This window comes from Rhinolophus ferrumequinum, chromosome 3 (genome assembly GCF_004115265.2).
Source record: "Rhinolophus ferrumequinum isolate MPI-CBG mRhiFer1 chromosome 3, mRhiFer1_v1.p, whole genome shotgun sequence".
NCBI classification, from domain to species: Eukaryota; Metazoa; Chordata; class Mammalia; order Chiroptera; family Rhinolophidae; genus Rhinolophus; species Rhinolophus ferrumequinum.
Genome location: NC_046286.1, coordinates 7683348 through 7703495, shown reverse-complemented (window position 1 = coordinate 7703495; position 20148 = coordinate 7683348). Strand labels below are relative to the sequence as shown.

General features: G+C 49.5%; 1 protein-coding gene across 1 annotated transcript in view; it reads left to right on the top strand.

The window, feature by feature from the left end:
* MDGA1 (MAM domain containing glycosylphosphatidylinositol anchor 1) overlaps positions 1–20148 on the top strand; it is a 60011-nt gene that overhangs the window by 21587 nt on the left and 18276 nt on the right. Inside the window, exons 2-7 of the mRNA XM_033098992.1 lie at positions 8526–8665; positions 13577–13751; positions 15441–15637; positions 16453–16585; positions 16840–17109; positions 18942–19271. Coding sequence (XP_032954883.1) covers positions 8526–8665; positions 13577–13751; positions 15441–15637; positions 16453–16585; positions 16840–17109; positions 18942–19271 — 1245 coding nt within the window. The remainder of the gene's footprint in view (positions 1–8525; positions 8666–13576; positions 13752–15440; positions 15638–16452; positions 16586–16839; positions 17110–18941; positions 19272–20148) is intronic.

The window sequence follows — 20148 nt, the reverse complement described above, 5'->3', positions numbered from 1 at the left end:
TGGGAGCGAGAGCCCTACCTCCTGCCCCTTACACCACGCCACCTAGGCAGCCCCTCAGACATGCAGTTACAGCCTTGGATCAAGCAATGCCTGACTCGCGGCTTGTGCCTTTCTGCTCTCTTCCCAAGCATCCTGCCTACAATGGTGATTGTGAGAGTTCTCTTATTCCTATCTTCTCATTGTTGAGAGTTTCGATCTCAGTGTTCTGGGGCCCACCAGGGAGAAAGTCCCTTTATAGTTTTCCCCAGGGACCTCTGATTTCTCACTTACAGGGCTTTCCCCGTGGCCTGTCCTGATATCCCAGAGTTCCAGACGTGGTGTACAAATTAGACTTCTACTGATACTCTGACAACAAAGAGTCCATGAGAAAAGCTGGCACTCTCAACAGCTGTGTGCCTTCTGATGAGGCCAGGATGTGGGTGCCGTGGTGCCCAGCATTCCTAGGGACTGGGGCACGGATGGACTGGCCGCCACTTTCGGCAGAGGAGGGCTGCCAGGACTGCCAGGCTCTGCAAATGGACCCAGGCCCTGTACACAGTGGCAGGTTGGACAAGCAGCGGCAGGTCGTTCATCTGACTACGAGAGCACAGCTAGATTTTATGCTCCGTTGTGGTGACAGGATGGCAGCCTGTGCACTCATCCTTTCAGCTATGTCTGTTCTCCATACTCACTGACAGCACTTTGTACTGGAGGTCAGAGACACATACACTTGGATGGGGGAGAGATTTTTGCAGCCAAAGGGGAAGTTGGCTGAATGCAGATTTGGTTTGATGAGCAAAGAAGACCTTGCAGTGGAGAGCAGACTTAAGGTGGTCTGCAGCAAGGGGAGAGCAGAGGCTCTTCTGTGAGGGGGGCTGGGCTTTATTTGGCTCTGCATCCTAGCGCCGTGGGCAGGACATTTCACATAATAGGTGCTCAGGAAATGTTACAGAAGGAATCAATGAATCGATGGCACATTAACAGGTGACTGTGTGTGCCGTTGGAAATACGGGGAGGCCAGGGAGCAAGGGGGGCGGATGGAGAGGGAATCGGCCTGGACCAAGGCCTAATGACCTGAGAGGCTGCCCAGGAGTAGACACGACAGTGTGCTGTGCGTGCCATCCAGACGACGGGCATGCAGGTCAGGCAGAGGAGAGTGTCTGGGGTGGGTGGGACTATTTCAACGTGGTTTTCCCAGCAAAGATTTGGAGCCTTCCCAACACTTGGAGTTTTTCTGAGAAGTCACCTGGCCCACCCCTGGGTGGCAGCGAACAGCGGACAGGCTTGAGCCAGCTCCACAGCCAGCCCGCGCTGTGGGGGGGGGGGCAGGGCAAACCCCCACTTTGGAGAGGACAGGGTTCATTCATGTTTGATGGCCCACGGTCCACAGCAGAGGCACATAGGCGTCACCTCTCGCAGAAGGAGACCCAGGCTGAGCCAGCCAGGCGCCTGCCCTGAGAGCCTCCTCCCAGACCCAGCCGCCACTCTCTCAGCCCCTAATTAAAAGAGAAAAGCTTGTTAATATTTCAGCACTGTTAACCCCACTAAATTATTAAGTGTCCATTTGCATTACATGCATAAAAGGATCGATAAACATGTACGAACCAGGAGCTGGGAGGGTGAGGAAGGGATAGTTTCTAAGGATGCTGCATGAGACTGGTCCGCCAGCGACTCAGGGACGGTCCTGTGCCGAGCCCTGCCCTGAGCCCCGTGTTCTCACCCTGTGCCAGCACTTGGGAACTGGACGTGCATGGGGATGAGCACAAAAGTCAGAGAATCAGACAGACTCCCATTCAGCCAGGTGTCCTCAGACAACTTATTGAAACTTGCTGAGCCTCATCTTCCTCATCTGACAAATGGGAGCAATAGTAGGCTTGCTATGAGCAATAAATAAAGTACTAGATGTAAAACACTCGATACAATGCTGGCACAGAGTAAATTGTTATTGTTGTATTATGTATACATTGTTACGTTATTATTCTCTTATGGGAGGAGGGGGAGAGACTTGAGACATGACTGCAGCTCACAGCAATCCCTCCCCCTTCCTTTCTGCTTCTCAGTAGGCCTTTACCCCAGCTCTTCTAGACTCTAACTTCCCTAGTGCAGCACCTGGGTGCCGTCACTCCCTGTACACCCAGCACCAAGCTCAGCACCTCACACTCACAAGCATGTGTTGGATGACTGTCTGGTGGAAGTCAGGACGAGAACACAGGTCCTGATTACATATTGTCTGGCCCAGAACACTCAGCGATGCTTGCGGGAGGTGGTTGGGGTGGTGGTACCTGCCTAGACATCTTAAGATGCAACTGGGCAGATAGAACCAACTCCAGGTGGGGAGGTCTGCAACCCTCACCCCTTCTCCTCTCTCCTTGTCCTTTCCCCCACTCTGCTCTGTTTGGAAGTTTCCGCAGCCTGCAGACACTTCCCCTGAAAGAGTCAGGAGCAGGAAGGAGGAAGACAGCCCCCACTTGGCTATGATTAACCTTTTTAAATGCGGGGTGGGGAGGAAACCTGACAGAAAGTTGATGGGGCTTTAAATTCAGGCTTTCCATGCATGTGCTGTCGGCCTGCCTCATTTGGCTCTATATCTTACTGTTGCACCCTCATGCATTTGACAGCACCTTGGCCAGCAGCCAGGAGGAAATTCTCTTATGGGGGATGGGGGCCCTTGATGAAATTCCCTTTCTAGGTTCCAGTGAGAATTCTCTTTCTTCAGAAGCCCAGTGGGCAAGTTGGCATTTGCCTTAACGTGAGTCAGACGTTGAGAGTTTGTTGCTTTGTCACTGAGCCTACTGGGTGCTGGCAGCCCTCACCCCCACCTATAATTCCGGGTGTCTACTTTTGGGGGAAGAAAGGAGTGAGCTGGTAGGCCAGAAGCGTTCTACCAGGGGCTTGCTATTTCTGCCTCAGCTGTTCTCATGACGATGCTGCCCCATGGGTGACATCTCTCACGCCACTTGACTATTCTCAGCCAAGGGACTGGGGCAACGTGTTACTTGACTCCACACAGCCTTAGTTTTACTGAGCCTTGGATCGGCACTTCTCCGCCCGTTTTACAAAACACTTCTGTCTCTCAAGATGTTAAGAGACACTCCGTGAAGAAAGGAAGGGCTTCTGGTCAAATACATTTGGAAAGCACTGGATTATATCAAGTTAACAGATGTGTTTACTGCAGGGCTTTTCAGAGCCTTTAATAATATCATGTGCTGAGACTGAGGAGAGAGAAGATGCAGCATCTTATTTGGCAGTGGACCATCGATGAACATTTTCTGGCACACAGGTTGGGGGACACAGTTTTCCTTTTCCGTGGGGGTCTGTCAATAGGGCTTGGAGAATGAAATAGGAAGTCTCATAGACCAGAGGCAGGAAATGTACTTGGTTCCAAAATCCTGTCCTGTTTTCTATTCACCAAAGTGGTGTCAAGCAGAGATGATCAAATCCCGCGGAGCCTTGAAATTCCCAGGAGCCCGTTACAAATACAAACTCTGAGGGCCTGGAGAGTCAGAGCTGGTGGTTTCCCGTGGGCCTGGGGATCTGCGTTCGACAGGCTCCCCTGGTGACACAAGGGGTGGGGGTAGGGGTGTCCGTGGATGGCTGGGCCGGTGAACTGAGTTGCAAGCTAGCAGGTGGAAGTCCTGGGTTAGAGTCTCTGCTCTGCCACTGGCCTGTGTCTGTGAGTGACATTGGGCATTTCCTTCTCCAGGCCTCAGTTTTTCTCCTCTGCCAAAGGAGGCTATACATAGGACTTGCTTTTCTGCCTCTCAGAGCTGAGGTGAGGAGCTTGGAAATACACAGAGCACCCTGGGAATGTACCAGCCCTCATCATCTGTTGCAGATAAGGCAGGATCCTGTCAGGCAAAGGGCTTCAGGCCCCCAGGGAGGTGGCCTGAGAAGAGTGCAGGATCATTTATAGAATAAAAATGTTGGCTGGCATGGTTACCTTGCTCACTGTGTCAGACACCGTTTGAAACACTTTCGTGTTTATGTATTTATTCCTCACATTTCATGTTTATGTATTTATTCCTGGTGTTGCAACTGAGACAACGAAGGCTTAAGTAACTTGCTGAAAGATGCAAAGTAACTTGCTGAAAGCTAAGGGTCCGGTAAGAAGGGTGCTCAGAGAAGGATGCCATCCGTCTCCTGTTTTCCAACTCCTCCGAAGCCCTGCACAGCCCTCAACATGAATCTTGAACATATTCATGAGATATCCCTACCGGTATACTGTCTGCTTTGAGTGGTTTCACCCCTGGAATGTAGATGGGCCTACAGAGCGTGTTCTCCTGTACACCTCTCTTGCTCCTATGCAATCAGTCATTTCAGTAGCTATCATTTAGTGAAAGAGCACATACGGTTTGGCCAGATGTTTTACATACGTTGTTTTAAACCCTCACACCAGCCCCGGGAGAAGGCATTATTGTTCCCATTTTACAAATGAAGAGGCTGAGTCACAGAGAGGTTAAGTAACTTGCCCAGTGTCACTCAGCTAGTGGGTAGCAGAGCCAGGAATTCATCCCAGATTGTCAGCTCTTTCCATTTCTCTAAAGCAGATCTCTCCTCTACCCACTTCCTTGTCACATCCCCCTGCTTTGGAGTCGTCTTAGCACTTAGCACACTCCGCAACCATCCTGTTCATTTCTGTTTCCTTGTTTGCTATCCGTCTCCCCGACAGTGCTCTTTCAGAGCTGGTCCTTGTTTGCTTTTCGTGACAGCCTCTTCAGCACCCAGCACAGTGGCAGGCTCGAAGCATTTGTTGTTTGACAGACTGAATGAAGGGATTATGTCGTGGTGCCTCTTGACACAGGCCCTGGCCTGGTTGCCTTTGGAGTCAGAAGATGCTGCTGCTGGCAGTGGGGGCTGCGGTTAAGTGGGACAGAGCCCCTTTGGGGACTGGAGACGTGGTGGGATCTCTGTTGGTTCAGGGTCAGAAACATGGTTCCAGCCATTCCATCCGTGGAATGTCGTCATCCATGGTGCCCATTCATAACCCCATCTCCACTGAGGAATGTGGGGGGCTGACTCATGTTAATGAAAGTCAGTGGGGGCTGAGGGGCAAATTGAACCGCCAAGGCCAGCACTCACTCCAGAAGGGAAATCTATACCTGGAAGAAGTCCGCCAGGGGAAGCAGCTCATCAAAGTAGGACTCAGAGTAAATGTAATGGTTAGTGACATCAAACGAAACAAGGTAACCTTAACAGGCAGTGTCATCAAAGGTATGCTCTTTTTTTTTTTTTAATTGAAGTGTAACTTAGATACTGTAAAATCTGAAGCAAATAACTGAATGCATTTTTACATGTGTATCCACCTGTGTAACCACCCCTCAGATTCGGATGTAGAACATTCTCTTCCTCCCAGATGGGATCCCACCTTCTCTCCAGAAAGTTCTCTTGTGCCCTTCCCAGTAAAGAACTCCCCACCCCTACCCAGGGGCAACCACTATTTAGATCTCGATTGCTCTAAGATTGGGTTTTCCAGTTTTAAATTTCAAACAGATAAAAATCATACACTATTTACTCTGTTGTATCCAAATTCTTTCACTTCAGTCGTGCCAGTGAGATTCAGTAGTGTTTCTGTGTCTATCAGTAGTTCATTTTCTCACGCTGTGTAATATTCCATTGTATGAATATACCGGAATTTATTTACTTGTGCTACCCTTGATGGACCTGTGGGGTGTTCACCTATCATGCATAAAGCTGCTATGAATGTTCTATTGTTTGGTTGTCATAAGCACTCATTTCTAGTGGGTGCCTACCCAGGGGTGGAATTGTTGCCAAGATGTGTTCCAAAGTGGCTCTACCATTTTAGAGCTAGATAGTCTTGATATTAGTGTCATCAAAGGGGATTGAATCATTCATAGCCCCATCTCCAGTGAGGAAACACACCCGTCAGATCGTAAGGGGCCGTGTCTGCTGGCCGGGCCTCATCTTTTCTGGCTTGTGCTGGCTGGGCCCTGAGAAAGGTTAGCGCTCCAGCTCTTTTTCAGTATTCCTTGTCAGTCACCAAAGCTTTTGTCATTGCAGCACTGCCTGGCTATGGGTAAGCCACAGTGTCCAGGATGATAGCTTGTCTTCCATTGGAGCCCGTGAAATCAATGTCTTTCTTGTTGAGAACTACCACAGGCCTCTTGTTGATATCCATATGGCCTCCTGGTCTTATCAGCGACTGGCTTACACATCATGCCTTGGTGGGTTCCTTCCTGATGAGATTTCCGGGGGACGCTGGCCACAGATGGCTATCTCTTCTGTGTTATGGTAGTGTTCATGCATTTTCATTGCAGGGGGCACCAGTGTCAGATCCATTCCCCCAGATTCTAGGGTGCTTGTTACATAGGGACTATGTACTGATTACATAAATCATTGAAAGTATGAGTCGAAAAGACCTTAGAGGTCATCTTATCCACTCCCCTCCTATAGGTGGGGAAGCTGGGGCCCAGGGAGGTCACATAGCTTGTCTCTTGACAACTGGTCTAGGTTCGTTCCTGTGTGGCAGCCGGGCAGGCAGGATGAACACCTGGACACTCAGAACTTGGGTTGGTGGCAGGTGCCACTGTTGGCAGAATCTGCTGCTCTTTAGAGAGACTCTTGTGGTTAAACAGGGCCTGCGTCACATGACCTGCGGCCCACTTGTTGCCCCCACAAGCTTCTCATCCAGCACCAGGCTGCCTCTGTGGAACCCCCTCTGTAACTGGTTCGTGTCTGTCCCGTCAGTGTTGCTCGGAGAGAGTCCATTAAGGCGCTGCTTGTGGCACCTGTAGAACACATTAGAGTTCTACTATGCGCTTCTCATTTGCCTGGTGTTATTGTCGCGTCCACCCTTGTGTGTTCTCAGGGTTGGTGGTGTTCTCTCCACGTTAGAGATGAGAAAAGAAAGGCCCAATGATCGCTGGTGGCTTACCGCCAGTAATCCATGGTAGATAATGTAGGATTCTGCCCTGGCAACTGGCAGGAAGGCCCGTCCTCTGAGATCTGGTTCAAAATCTGCCTCTTCCATAGAGCCGCCTGTGATTCTTCCTCCAGCGGATGGTGATGTTTCTGTCTTCTGACCTCCCAGGGACTCTGGACCTCTCATAATGCTTAGCCACGTTACCATGGGATATTCTTGTCAATTCATCCGTTCCACATCCACTGAGCGCCCGCTGTAGTTAAGGCCTTGTGCTGGGCATACCAAGATGAAGTTCACAGTCTGACAGGCAGAAAGGCAAGAACCTTGAATTTGACAGACACACAGATTGATGCTTTGTTGTTGTGCTGGGGGAGTGACGGACACGGAGGCAGGGAGGGTGCAGGTTAATCGTGGGACACTTCCTGGAGGAAGTTACATGTTTTATGTACGGGTTTTATCTCACCTCGGTGCACCTCTTTGGGACAAGGACTCGGTGTTCACTCCCTGTGTCCCTTGTGTCCTGGATCAGCTCTCCCACCTCCACTCTTTCCAGTCAGCTGTGAGCAGACAGGTGTGAACTTGAGGGCCTTGCCCTCCCACCCAGAACCCAAGCATTGGTGGGCTGGGGGCTGGTTTGCCTCTAGGACAGTGGGGCTTGACACTGAGGGAGGGGCTGTGAACTTTTACAGCTCAGCCATTTCCCCTTTGGGATCCCCCAGCCCTGGGCACTGTGAGACAGGTCAGGGAGGAGCCAGTCTCTTGAGAGCTTTCCAGGTCCCTTGTGAGAACTTCTGATCCTTGGAGAAGAGGTTGGCACAGGCTCAGGGAGCAATGAGGGAAAACTAACAGGCCTTTGGTTGAGGGGAATATGTAGTCTGTGGGGGTGGGGGAATCTTCGGTTAGGCTCTCTAAAAGCAGAGCTTGGGATGCTTAGGGGTGGGCACAGTTCAGGTAGGTGATTTGCTGAGAAAATGATCTCAGGAGAGACTAAGGGGATGAGGGAAGCAGCTGGGCAAAACTGTGGTTAAGCTGACTTAGCCTCAGCCTGTTCCCTGGGGTAAGGGGTGGGGGCTCTGGAGCGTGAACAGCACCAGTCATCCCATCTTGAGGCAAGGGGGCTGGGCCTTTGCACTCATGTTGGCCAGTCATTGGGAGTGTGTGTGTATGTTGGGGAAGAAGGTGGCCTCCTGGGCATTTCTGGCCCAGGCGGTTCCCACTGGCTGAGGGCGATTCCCTGGGGAAGGTGAGCTGTGTGCACATAGCAGCTGTCACACAGAGCAGATGAGGATGGATGCACCAGCCCGATGCAGGGACCGGGTGGAGTACTGCAGGACAGGGGCTGCTAAGACTGTGACGCTCACCGAGTGATACCCAGTCTGTATCGATTACAAAGCCCCTCACCCTCATCAGCTCATTCAAGAGCACAGATCTCCTGCCAGGGGGTTGGGATGGGGAGGAATTGCCCCTTTCCTGAGTTCCTGGCCCCTTTGGTTCTGGCCTGGGGGCTCTGGGAAGATTCTTGCCTGAACTCAATGGGGTCAAGTTTTTGAAGATGGCCTGGGGAGGTCCAGGCTGACCCTCCCCCCCCCCCACATACTCAGAAGGGAGCCTCAGGCCCCCTCTAGCACTGGTGCATCTTGTCTAAACCTCCCCCACTCTTTGCCAGCTCCAGCCCAGGCCCAGATCGTGCACGCAGGCCAGGCGTGTGTGGTGAAAGAGGACAACATCAGCGAGCGTGTCTACACCATCCGGGAGGGCGACACCCTTGTGCTGCAGTGCCTTGTCACCGGGCACCCTCGGCCCCAGGTAAGCCCCTATCCAGCCTGCACAGGCCCCTCCTGCCCTCACCCCCTCCCTCCCACCCCTACTCTGGAATCAGAGCTTGAGAAGAGGCAGTAGGAGCTGGGGACGAGAGGCACACAGTGGCAAATAAACAGAAGACAGGGGACTGGGGCTGGGCAAATAACTGGAAAATGAACTCGGTGGGGAAGGGCTAGAGCAGGGGTGTCCAAACTGCGGCCCGCGGGCCAACCATGGCCCACAATCCATTTTTAATTGGCCCGCAGCAAATTCCAAAAATATATTTAGTTTACTTAAATAAACCAGGTGAAGCAATACGTACTTCACCTCGAGTGAGTGGCCCGGCTGTTTGTGTATTTTACCCCATATGGCCCTTGGTGAAAAACGTTGAAAAAGGTTTGGACACCCCAGGGCTAGAGGCTGTGGGCTTAGTCCCCTGAAAACATTGATGGCCAAGGGGAAAAACTGAATGTCAGTTACTTAATTCCACTCTATTCCTGGTATCTGTTGAGCAAACACAGCCTCATATGTACCTTCAGCCACTGTTTGAGGGTGGACTGTGTGCCAAGCACTAGGCTAGGTGCTTTTTCTAGTGCTTTCTCTTTGGCTCCTCACAACCATGCTGTGAGGAAAGCATTAGAACCCCCATTTTACAGCTGAGGAAATTGAGGTTCAGGGAGGTTAAGTAAGCTCCCAACATCACACAGTCCTTGTGAGCGTGGAGGCAGAATTTGAATCCAGAACCATAGCTTACCACACTTCCACCCAGTGTACCCATCTTTGGGTTGGGGGCTCCAGGAATTCCCAACAACATCTAATATAATCTCTACTTTAGGAGCCTTCCGGTAGGCAAGCCCTACACTCTTGTGGTTAAAAGACTCAAAGCAATTAGAAAGCAACAGATGCAGAGTATCTGGAAATGCCAGGTGACTTTTGTCCCACACCAACAGTGTGGTTCAGGCGGGAAGTGTTGGCCAGTTGTCACTGAGAGCTGATGGGAGGAGGCAGAAAGCAGTGGGCTGGGGGATGGGTGGAATTTGCTGGTGAGCTGCTGTGACCTTTAAGAGCAGCAGAAAAGGTTTCGATTGGATCCTAGGAAGGAGAGTGAAGTGCGAAATCCTTTTTTCGGGATAATTTTGGGAACAGGGATGGCTTTAGTAGGTTTGGCCTTGAGACAGGCAGATGGACCAGGAAGCCCATAAAGACTCTTTCAACCTGAAACTGTGATCGCTGCTTGCTCCTTCTCAAAGGTTTGTTTAGAAGTGAAATCAATGCTGCCAGTCTTCAGGCTGGTGTTCGTGTCAGGTGTGACTATTAGGGGTGGTTCTCCCTAACGCCAGGGAGGCAGCTAAGGCTGCATCGGCTGTCTGTGTGTGTCGCCTTGCACATCACACATATGAGTCATCTGTAGTGGTGGCTGTATGTGCATGCTTCCGTTTTTCCATTTCCATCTGTGGTTTCATGATTTTTCCTGGGCTCATATTTAACTCTGTCCCATCTCATTTCTCCCGTCTAGCCAGCCTTTGAGGACTTTCATTTTTGTGTCTCTTGTGGGGTCTCCTCCTCTCTATTCCTCATTACCCTTCTAGGTCAGACCTTCAGCCCTGTTCCTTGGACCACTGCAGTAGATGCTAACTGGCCTCCTATTCTCCCAAATCTCCCCTTCTAATCCACGCCTGCACCATGCTCCCAGAATCCTCAGCCTCCAACCTGCTGCATCATATCACTCCCCTGCTCCGAAACCTTCGATGGCTCCCCATTAACTACCAGACCCAGTTCAGGCTCCCGGTGGAACTGAAGGGCTCCCATAGTCTACCCCCACCTGCCTTCCCTGTCTGATCTCCCACTGCCATCCTCCTCACACCCTGGGCTCCAGTCGGACATGCCCAAGGACACCCTGTTCATTCCTGCTTTAACCACTGCTGCTCACTTCTCCTGAAATGCCTCCCAGCTCCGTTTGCCCTCATTTTATTACAACAAGTGTTTGTTGGGTACTTGCTGTATGCCAAGCACTGTAATGGGGCCTGAGGATACGGCTACAGTTCCTGTTGCCATGGAGCACCCAGTCTCAGAGGGGCGCAGCAGCATCTCAGAGGCATTCGGACTGTATACTTACCAGGACTGTATACTTACCCCCAGGGTAGTAGTATGAATGCACACGCGGAGAGGATGTGAGTGAGGCCACAGGGCTATCCATGGCTAGGAGCTGGAAATGGACTCTCTATTTAAAGCGGGAAGCTTGACAAGAGTGGCACCACCTATAAATGGGGACCAGAAGACCTCTGTCTCACAGCCCAGAGTCACAGCAGGGAGCAGACTCTCTGCTTCAGCGTTTGGGTGCAAACAGAGTCACCCACAAGAGAGCATGCCCCTAAGCCTGTCTGTGTTTTGTACTATCCAAGTGGTGAGGAAACCCTAAGCTGAGAAACTAACATAAAACCTGGTTGGAACCTATGAACCCATGTATTTGGAACGTAGGCAACTGTAAAACTACACCACAGACAGGCCTGTCAGGGACCAAGTGGGACTTCTGTGGAAGATAATTCCCACTGATTACAATTACAAGCCTGTGGAGTAAAAATTTTAAACCCACTTGAAAATACAGTGCCAGGAATGCTAATCCATGGACCCAAATAATTGAACAATTAATATCTGAGGAAACAGAGATCATAGAACAATTTGAAAGGATCTTTAAATAAGTATGTTTAAAATGTTTAAAGAGATCATGGAAGGAATAGAATCTATACAACAGGAGATTATAAAACCTGATCAGTTAGATATGGAAAAAAGCAAATAGAAATCCTAGGGGAAAAAAAATAGTCTTTTGTAAAACTTGGCCTTGATACCATAGAGATAGCTAAAGAGAAAATTAATGAATTGGATGATAGATTTGAGGAAATCAGCCATAATGCAGTCTGGAGAGGACAAAGAGATGGAAGTGTGAAAAAGAACTTGGGAAATAAAAAGGATAGAATGAAAAGCTACAACTTAGCTATAAACTTGGGCATTCTAGAAGAAGAGATTAGAGAAAACTGTGAAGAAGCAATATTTAAAGAGACAAAGGCTGAGAATTTTGTAGAATTGAAGAAAGGTATAAACCCTTAGATGGATACAGCAAACTATGTCTTAAGCAGTATGTAAATAAACCCCATCTAGACAAATCAAGTTAAAATCACAAAAGTCAAATACAAAAAAAAAAAAAATTTTTTTCATGGCCTTGTTTCCCTCCAAAGCACCCTTTGTTCTAAGTATCAATTGCCTGAAACTACCTGTAGCCTTCCCCAAGTTTTATAACCTCTAGGTCCTTCAGGGTAGTGTTGAGGGTGGCGAAAGGATAAGTTTAGAAATCTTATGGCCTGCAGTGGCCCCTCCCTGCATGAGAAGGTTGCCCTTTCACCTACTTCTTCCAGCCTGTTGTTTTTATGACTTATGGCCTGACCTATTCACCAGGATCAGGGCCCTTGCCCTGTCTCAGTAATAAGCAATCCTACTCAACTTTAACATGGAAGCTTCCCTACCCCATCCTCCAGTCCTTAGGACGAAGTAATCTAGAATTTATCAGTTTTTCTTAAACCTCTGGTACTTTGAATAGTAGCTCCAGTTTCTTGTGTGGTCCTTGATAGTGTCTCATAATCTAAGACAATGTTAATAAATATACCGTATTTCCCGAAAATAAGGCCTAGCTGGACAATCAGCTCTAATGCGTCTTTTGGAGCAAAAATTAACATAAGACCCAGTCTTATTTTACTATAATATAAGACCCGGTCTATAATATAATATAAAAATATAATATAAAAATATAATATAATATAATACTGGGTCTTATATTAATTTTTGCTCCAAAAGACACTTTAGAGCTAATTGTCCGGCTAGGTCTTACTTTCGGGGAAACAGGGTAGACATTTGTTGAGTGATTAATATATACCAGGCACCACACTTAGGTTCCTTGTTTCTAAACCTCACAATGACCTCAAAAGTGGGTATTACTCTATGTAATAGTTATAGTTGTCTATTGCTGCATAACAAATACTCCATAACTTAGGGACTTAAAACAACAAACACCTATTATCTCCTAGCTCCTGTGGGACAGGAATCCCTGAGTGGCTGAGCTGGCTGGTTCTGGCTCAGGATCTCTCACAAGGCGCTAGTCATTTGAAGACTGACTGGGGCTGGAGGATCCCCTTCCAAGCTAACTTTCATGGCTGTTGATCAGAGGCTTCCCTTCCTCCTGTGGATCTATCCTTTAGGGTTTCCCATGACATGGCAGCTGGCTTTCTCCAGAGCAAGTGACGGGAGAAAGCAACCAAGATGGAAATCATAGTCTTTTGAAGTGACATACCATCACTCCTGCCACATTCTATTGGTCACACACACCATCCCTGGTACAAAGTGGGAGGGGACTACAGTAAGGTGTGAACACCAACCAGGAGGCGGGGATCATTTGGGGCCATCTTGGAGGCTGGCTACCGGACACCTCTTGCACGGATGAGAAATCTGAAGCCAAGAGATGAGTAACCTTAGTCTTCCAGGCACTAAATATACGTCAATTTAATCCTCCCAGTCACCCTAGGAGGAGAGTTAATATTCTCCATTTTATAGACGAGGAAAGGACGGCGGGAGAGGTTGGGTAACTTGTCCACAAATCCATGCTCCTAAACACTGCACTATACCGCGTTCTTTGAAACCTCATCCGTCTGACCCCCGATTCCCAGTCTCTTCGCTGAGGCATCTTACTCCTCCTGTGCATTCCTACAAGTCTGTTTGAGTTAGTTTCCTAGGCCTGTATGTCCCAATTACGCTTGTGAAAAACCATGGGGATCGGAGGGGAGGCACAGTGTAGGGCATTCAGCCCGGAGGCCCCCCACCCCACAGCGGCCTCTGACTCTGCCGTCCCCCACCCACAATGGCCCGACCCAGGTGCGGTGGACCAAGACAGCAGGCAGCGCATCTGACAAGTTCCAGGAGACGTCGGTGTTCAACGAGACGCTGCGCATCGAGCGCATTGCACGCACGCAGGGCGGCCGCTACTACTGCAAGGCTGAGAATGGTGTGGGCGTGCCCGCTATCAAGTCCATCCGCGTGGATGTGCAGTGTGAGTGGGCGCCCTCCCTGTCCGGCTGCCGGGCTCAGGCTGGGAAGGACGAGAGGGGGTGGGGTGCGGTGGAGAAGAGGCACCCTCGTGGAGAACAGAGACTTTCTCTCTCCCGTGCTGTAGAGGGGCATCTCTGCTCTTCCTCCGATGTGTGCTACCCCGTACCACTCACATGGTCCTATCTGTAATCCCACACGAACCTCGCAGCCTCCCTGTAAAGTAGTCACGGAGGACAGGACAGGTTGCACACATTCCACAGATGAAGAAACTGAGGGGTACCAAGGACTCCCGACTTACTCACAGGCATAAGTCTCTTCACTGTGGTCCAGTGCCCTTCCCACAGTACCTCATGCCTCTACTTTTGTCCTGGGAAAGCTCTGAAACTTCCCTGCCTGACCACATGCAGGACCAAGCACCCCTCAGTCCTTCTTACTGCTTGAATGGAAAGCCCCCCGTCTGTACCTGCCACCATGGGTATCCCCTTAACTCCAAGATACTGTCTCCCTTCTTGCCACCTGCCTCTGTGTCCATCTAGGCTGACCCAGGTACCCAGAAGCTGTGGGGCCAGGCCCAAGGGCCTGTCTGGTACCATCTTAATGAATCTAACCATTAAATATGCCCCATGCCTCCCAAGTGGGACCTGATAGAGTGGTGAGCAATGGCACCCCAGATCCTTTCTTCTGTACCCCATCAGTCACCCAGGGGCCTGCCAAACCCTGGGGCTGAGGATCATTTCTCTAGTTATTGGTGCTAGAAAGGGCTGGCAGGCATGACGTGGACTTCACCAATGCCCCACCTCTGCCCACGGCCTTGGTAATGGCCTCTATCCAAGTGGGCTGTGGAAGCAGGACAGAATGCTGGGATGTTGGGACATCCGCTGTAGAATGATAGAATGTGGAATATTAATGCCTTTGGTTCACAACCCTGGCTGCACATTAGAATCTCTAGGGGATCTTTTTTAAAAGTAGTGGTGCCTGGGTCCTCCTTCTAGAGATTCTGATGGAATTAATTGGGGGTTTGGTTCCGACATTGGGATTTTTTTTTTTAAACTTTTTCTTTTAAAATTGAGGATTAACCTACATCCAATAGAGTGCGCTAATCTTAAATGTACAGTTCTTACATATGTGTATGCATGTGTAAACACTTTCCAGTTCAAGAGAATTTCCAGGACCCTAGAAAGTTCCCTCATGACCCCTCCTAGTCAATAATCTCCTTAGAGGCAATCACTGTTCCAATTCCTGACACCATTAATGAGCACTGCCAGGCATCAATATTAAAAAGAAAATCTCCATATGATTCTATTGTGCAAATAAGAGCAAGAACCACCAATCTAGTCCAATTTACCAAAGAGGAAACAGGCAGAGAAGGGACTTAGGCAGGTCACACTACAAATTAATAGCTAGCCTGGGATTTGAACCAGGGTTTCCCGATTTCCAGTCTACGGTTGCTTCCTCCACCCCATGACGGGAGGGTGGACAGACAACCCCATGCAGGTCCCCGGGGAGGGATAGCTGGGAAGTCATTAAGTCCAGTCCCCTGGCTCTAAAGGTTGGTCAAGCTTGCAGGGCTGGGAGAGCATCTGGGTCCCTGGAAGCATCCTTGAGGGTGGCTCGGCTTTCCCTGCCAGGAGCCCAAGTCCCCACATTGGGGTCACCCAGTCCTGACTCCACTGGGGCTGTGCCCTTGCAGACTTGGACGAGCCGGTGCTGACAGTGCACCAGACAGTGAGTGACGTTCGAGGCAACTTCTACCAAGAGAAGACGGTGTTCCTGCGCTGTACTGTCAACTCCAACCCGCCTGCTCGCTTCATCTGGAAGCGGGGCTCTGACACCCTGTCCCACAGCCAGGACAATGGAGTTGACATCTACGAGCCCCTCTACACCCAGGTCAGGACGGGTGGTAGCTGGCCTGGTCTCCTCATGATTCACCCTAAGTCTTCCTCCTGTACCCAACAAGAGGGTGGGTCATGGTGGCTGAGGCCTCACCATCTGGAGTTCTTGGGACTGCCCTGACTTCAACAACTCTGTTCTGATGGCAGAAGCATACATTCTGATTGGGCTTCAGACAACCTGGGGCAGACAAAATCGGGACAGAAAGCTCAGGGAACAGTGATAAGGACAGGAGAGTCCCCAAGGCAACATGTTCTTCAACATTGCCAGTTAGGAAAGGCACCCCGTAGAGGCAGGCAAGTCATCCCTGCCCACCGCTGGCTGGCAGAGTATTTGGAACCATGGGCAGACACAGAAAGAATTGGAGGCAGAAAGGTGACTCCTGACTCCACTTCCCATAGGCCCCCTGCGGTCCCAGGAAGTGGTGATGAAGCCATGCTACCAGGGAGGGCTTTCGGAAGTGGCTTTCCTAGGTGGCTGTCAGTGTCACTTGTAGCCATGGCCTTTGGAGCCAGTTCCATGTTGGTATGGCTGTAAGACAGAGCAGGGTGCCCTCCTTATCCCTCCATTTCCCAAAGTGGAGAAACTGAGGCCTGGTCCTGCTCAGGGCTACCTCAGGCCCAGAGAAGCCCAGGGTATGGAGAATACAGCATCTACTGAGGCTCAGGCGCCCTGGGGACAAATGGTGTGGAGGTTGAGAAAGATAGGAATTAGAATAATAATTTGCTTAAGCCTCTGGCGCTGGGTAAATGTGTGAAGGACCCCTGGAGACCCACACAGACCCCTCACAGCAGTGGTTCGCTGTTGCCCAGGGGGAGACCAAGGTCCTGAAACTGAAGAACCTTCGGCCCCAGGACTACGCCAGCTACACCTGCCAGGTGTCTGTACGCAACGTGTGTGGCATCCCGGACAAGGCCATCACCTTCCGGCTCACCAACACCACGGGTACAGGCACTTTCCCGCCCATCCCCTTGCCCACCTGAGCTGACTCCCCACCAGGAGACAATGCCTCACTCCACACAGGCCTCTAGGCACATCTGCACTAGTGCATCCCCTCCTCCCTCTGCCTGCTTCCTGCTTTCTGCCCTTTTGTCTCCCTCCAGGCCTTCCCCAGCTCCATGGCTTCCCTAGCTCCCTATATCCCTCACATGCAGCCCTGCCTCATGATACCCTAAGACCCCACCTCCTTGTCCTCTTAGCACCACCAGCCCTGAAGCTGTCTGTGAACGAAACTCTGGTGGTAAACCCTGGGGAGAATGTGACGGTGCAGTGTCTGCTGACAGGCGGTGATCCCCTACCCCAGCTGCAGTGGTCCCATGGGCCAGGGCCGCTTCCCCTGGGGGCTCTGGCCCAGAGTGGCACTCTCAGCATCCCTTCAGTGCAGGCCCCGGACTCTGGCTACTACAACTGCACAGCCACCAACAATGTGGGCAACCCCGCCAAGAAGACCGTCAACCTGCTGGTGCGATGTACGTGGCTCTGGAGGGGTGGGAGGAAAATCAGAGGCAGACAGGGTCACTGTCCCCCAGGAACTACCAATGAAAGGGGAGAGGGGCCTGTCTGCTTCCCCTGGGTAGGTCAGATATGCTGATGAGGCATGTTCCAGGCACTTTTATTTCCCTGCAATTCAGGCATCTGCCAGAAGATGGTAGGACTAAAATTTACCAAGGAGTAGTTTTATTTAGTGTTTACAGTCTACATATCCAAATATAACCTCAACAATCCAAGAGATAGGAAGGGCTGGTGTTGATTACATATATATATATATATATGTATATACACACACACACACACACACACATATATTTTTTTTGAGATTGGGAAACTGAGGTTGTAAAAAGCTACATGTGGACTTCCAGTCTTCAAGAGAAATTTCCTGCCTTTTTTTTGTACACTGGTTTCTACATGATTCACTGAGTTAAAGTAAAACTAACACACATTTCCACATAACATATATGTAAATCTTTATTAGAAAAGCATTTCAGTGAATCTGAAGATAATTATTAAATGTTAAGATGATATAAAACTTGGAGCATGAGCTAAAGAATTACACTTTGCTTACTAAACCTCAGCCTCAGTAGTCAGCAGTAGCTGCTCAATATGATCTTGATTTTGCTATTCTGCTACATGGAGAAAACTTTACATTATGAAGCTTTAGGTTGTTTGTTTGTTTACTTATTTATTGTATATTTTTTAAAGATACAGGCTGTTTCCAGCTCTCTAGATTCTGCCAAATTCAATTGAGTCTTTTGAAGAAATGGGCTCTTTTGTTGTTGTTGTTCATCTTTCACTGACTAGTCTCTCTGTCTCTCCTCATGATAAGAAGCTAGCTCTCTATGACTTTTTACTTAATCAGAGTGAGAAAGAAAGTAGCAAGATTGTGGCTGATGACTATTTTTTCCTTGATGGTACTTTACCATCAGAAGATTATTTTTCTCCACTGGTTTTCATTTGGCCTTTAAAACCTGGGTTGATGAGATTTCAATTTACATCAAATACTTATGGTCACCTCTTGGGGTGACATACAGCCTGCTATGCCCAACCCAGTTCTGGTTTATTGCTGTTGTACCAGTCTCCTCTCCAATTAGCACCCAGTATTAAGAGTTCTGTCTAACTCTTGGATTACGTCAATCAATATTCAGATTTTTAAGAAAGGCAAGACCTTTTTCTTTCTAAATTCTGTATTTTTATGTAATTACATGTAAAATGATTGCAATGGGCTTTCATTATAAAAAAATACACAACCTGTTGCAAAGAGTCAAGTCGCACAAAAGGGTAAAATGTGCAAACTAAAATTTCCCTTCAATTCCCCTCACACCCACTTTCTAGACAGAACCGCCATTACATTCTGGTGCATCCTCCCAAAATTTGTATTTTGCAATTTCAAGGTTTAAAACAAAATAAAAATAAAGTAGTATAGTTGTTAAGAGTACAGGCTCTGAATTAAATTGTCTGTGCCTTGGTTCCCTCCTTTATAAAATGGGGACACTAACGTGCCTCCCTCACAGATTGTGGGATGAGTTAAGTGAATAAACTCCGTAAAGTGCTTGGAACAGTGCCTCTCAGTGTATGTTCAGTCAACAGTGGCTCTAATGGTTACTAAACCCACTTTTCTGCAGCGAGCTTTTTTTGAACTTTTAAAAATGCGTCTGAGCAAGCAGAACAAGTTCCAAAAAATATAGTGGCTGCCAACCTCCAGGAGGGCCACTTTGAGGGGAGGAGCTGGCTCTGAATGGGGGTGGGACATAGCCCCTGGCTTTGGGCCAGCCCCAGCCACCCTTCCCTCCCCATCCACCTATAGCCATGAAGAATGCCACATTCCAGATCACCCCAGATGTGATCAAAGAGAGCGAGAATATACAGCTGGGCCAGGACCTGAAGCTGTCGTGCCATGTGGATGCAGTGCCCCAGGAGAAGGTGACCTACCAGTGGTTCAAGAACGGCAAGCCAGCACGCATGTCCAAGAGGCTGCTGGTGACTCGAAACGACCCTGAGTTGCCTGCCGTCACGAGCAGCCTAGAGCTCATTGATCTGCACTTCAGCGATTACGGCACCTACCTGTGTGTGGCTTCCTTCCCAGGGGCACCTGTGCCCGACCTGAGCGTCGAGGTCAACATCTCCTCTGAGACAGGTGGGCAGCGGAAGGGGCAGCGGGGAGGTGTGAGAGAGCTGGAGAGGCCCCCAGAGGGGAGGTGGGGCAATAGCTTGGGAAAGGGAAGCCAGAGTGGAGAGAATAATATTTGTTTATGCCACACAAATTTATCAAGCATCTATTATGTGCCAGGTGCTGTGCTAGGTGCGGGGGGTGGAGTGGTGAGCAAGATAGGCTCTGCCCTCACGGAACTAAGTAGGAAGGCAAACATTTTTCAGATAGTCTCACAAATTTATACCCCTGCAAACTGTGATACAGGAGAGTCAGGAAAGAGTTTCCTGAGATAGAATGTTTGGTCTGAAAGCTGAGGGAGGACAGGATTTTATAAGGCAAAGGAGAGCAAGGGAGGGTGGAAGAGAAAGGCAGGCCAAGGCATCAGCATGTGCAAAGGCACTGAGGCAGGCAGGCAAGTGCGTGGGCCATTTGGAGAACTGAAGGAAGGAGAATATGGCTGGGAGAATGGAATGAGATGAGAATGGAGAGGTCAGCAGAGGCCAGATTATCCAGGAGGTTTGGGTTTCTATTCTAGTAATAAATAATAATGACTAACATTTATTGAGTTTTTACTGTGTTCTGATGATTTTATATTTATCTCATTCCCCTTTATGATTTACCTTGTGGGATAGATGGTTTATCTTCAATTTTTAGAGATGAAGAAAAGGGCTCAGAGAGTTTAAAAAACTTACCGAAGGTAACAACAGTAAGTGGTGGAGCTGGGATTGGAACCCAGGCAGTCTGACTGCAGAGCCTGCGCTCAGCCACCTCTGAAGGGTTTACACCTTGACAATGGCAGGAGTTTGGAGGTGATGACTTTGGAGAGGGTCTCTAGAATCTCATCTCTAGTCCCCAGCACCTT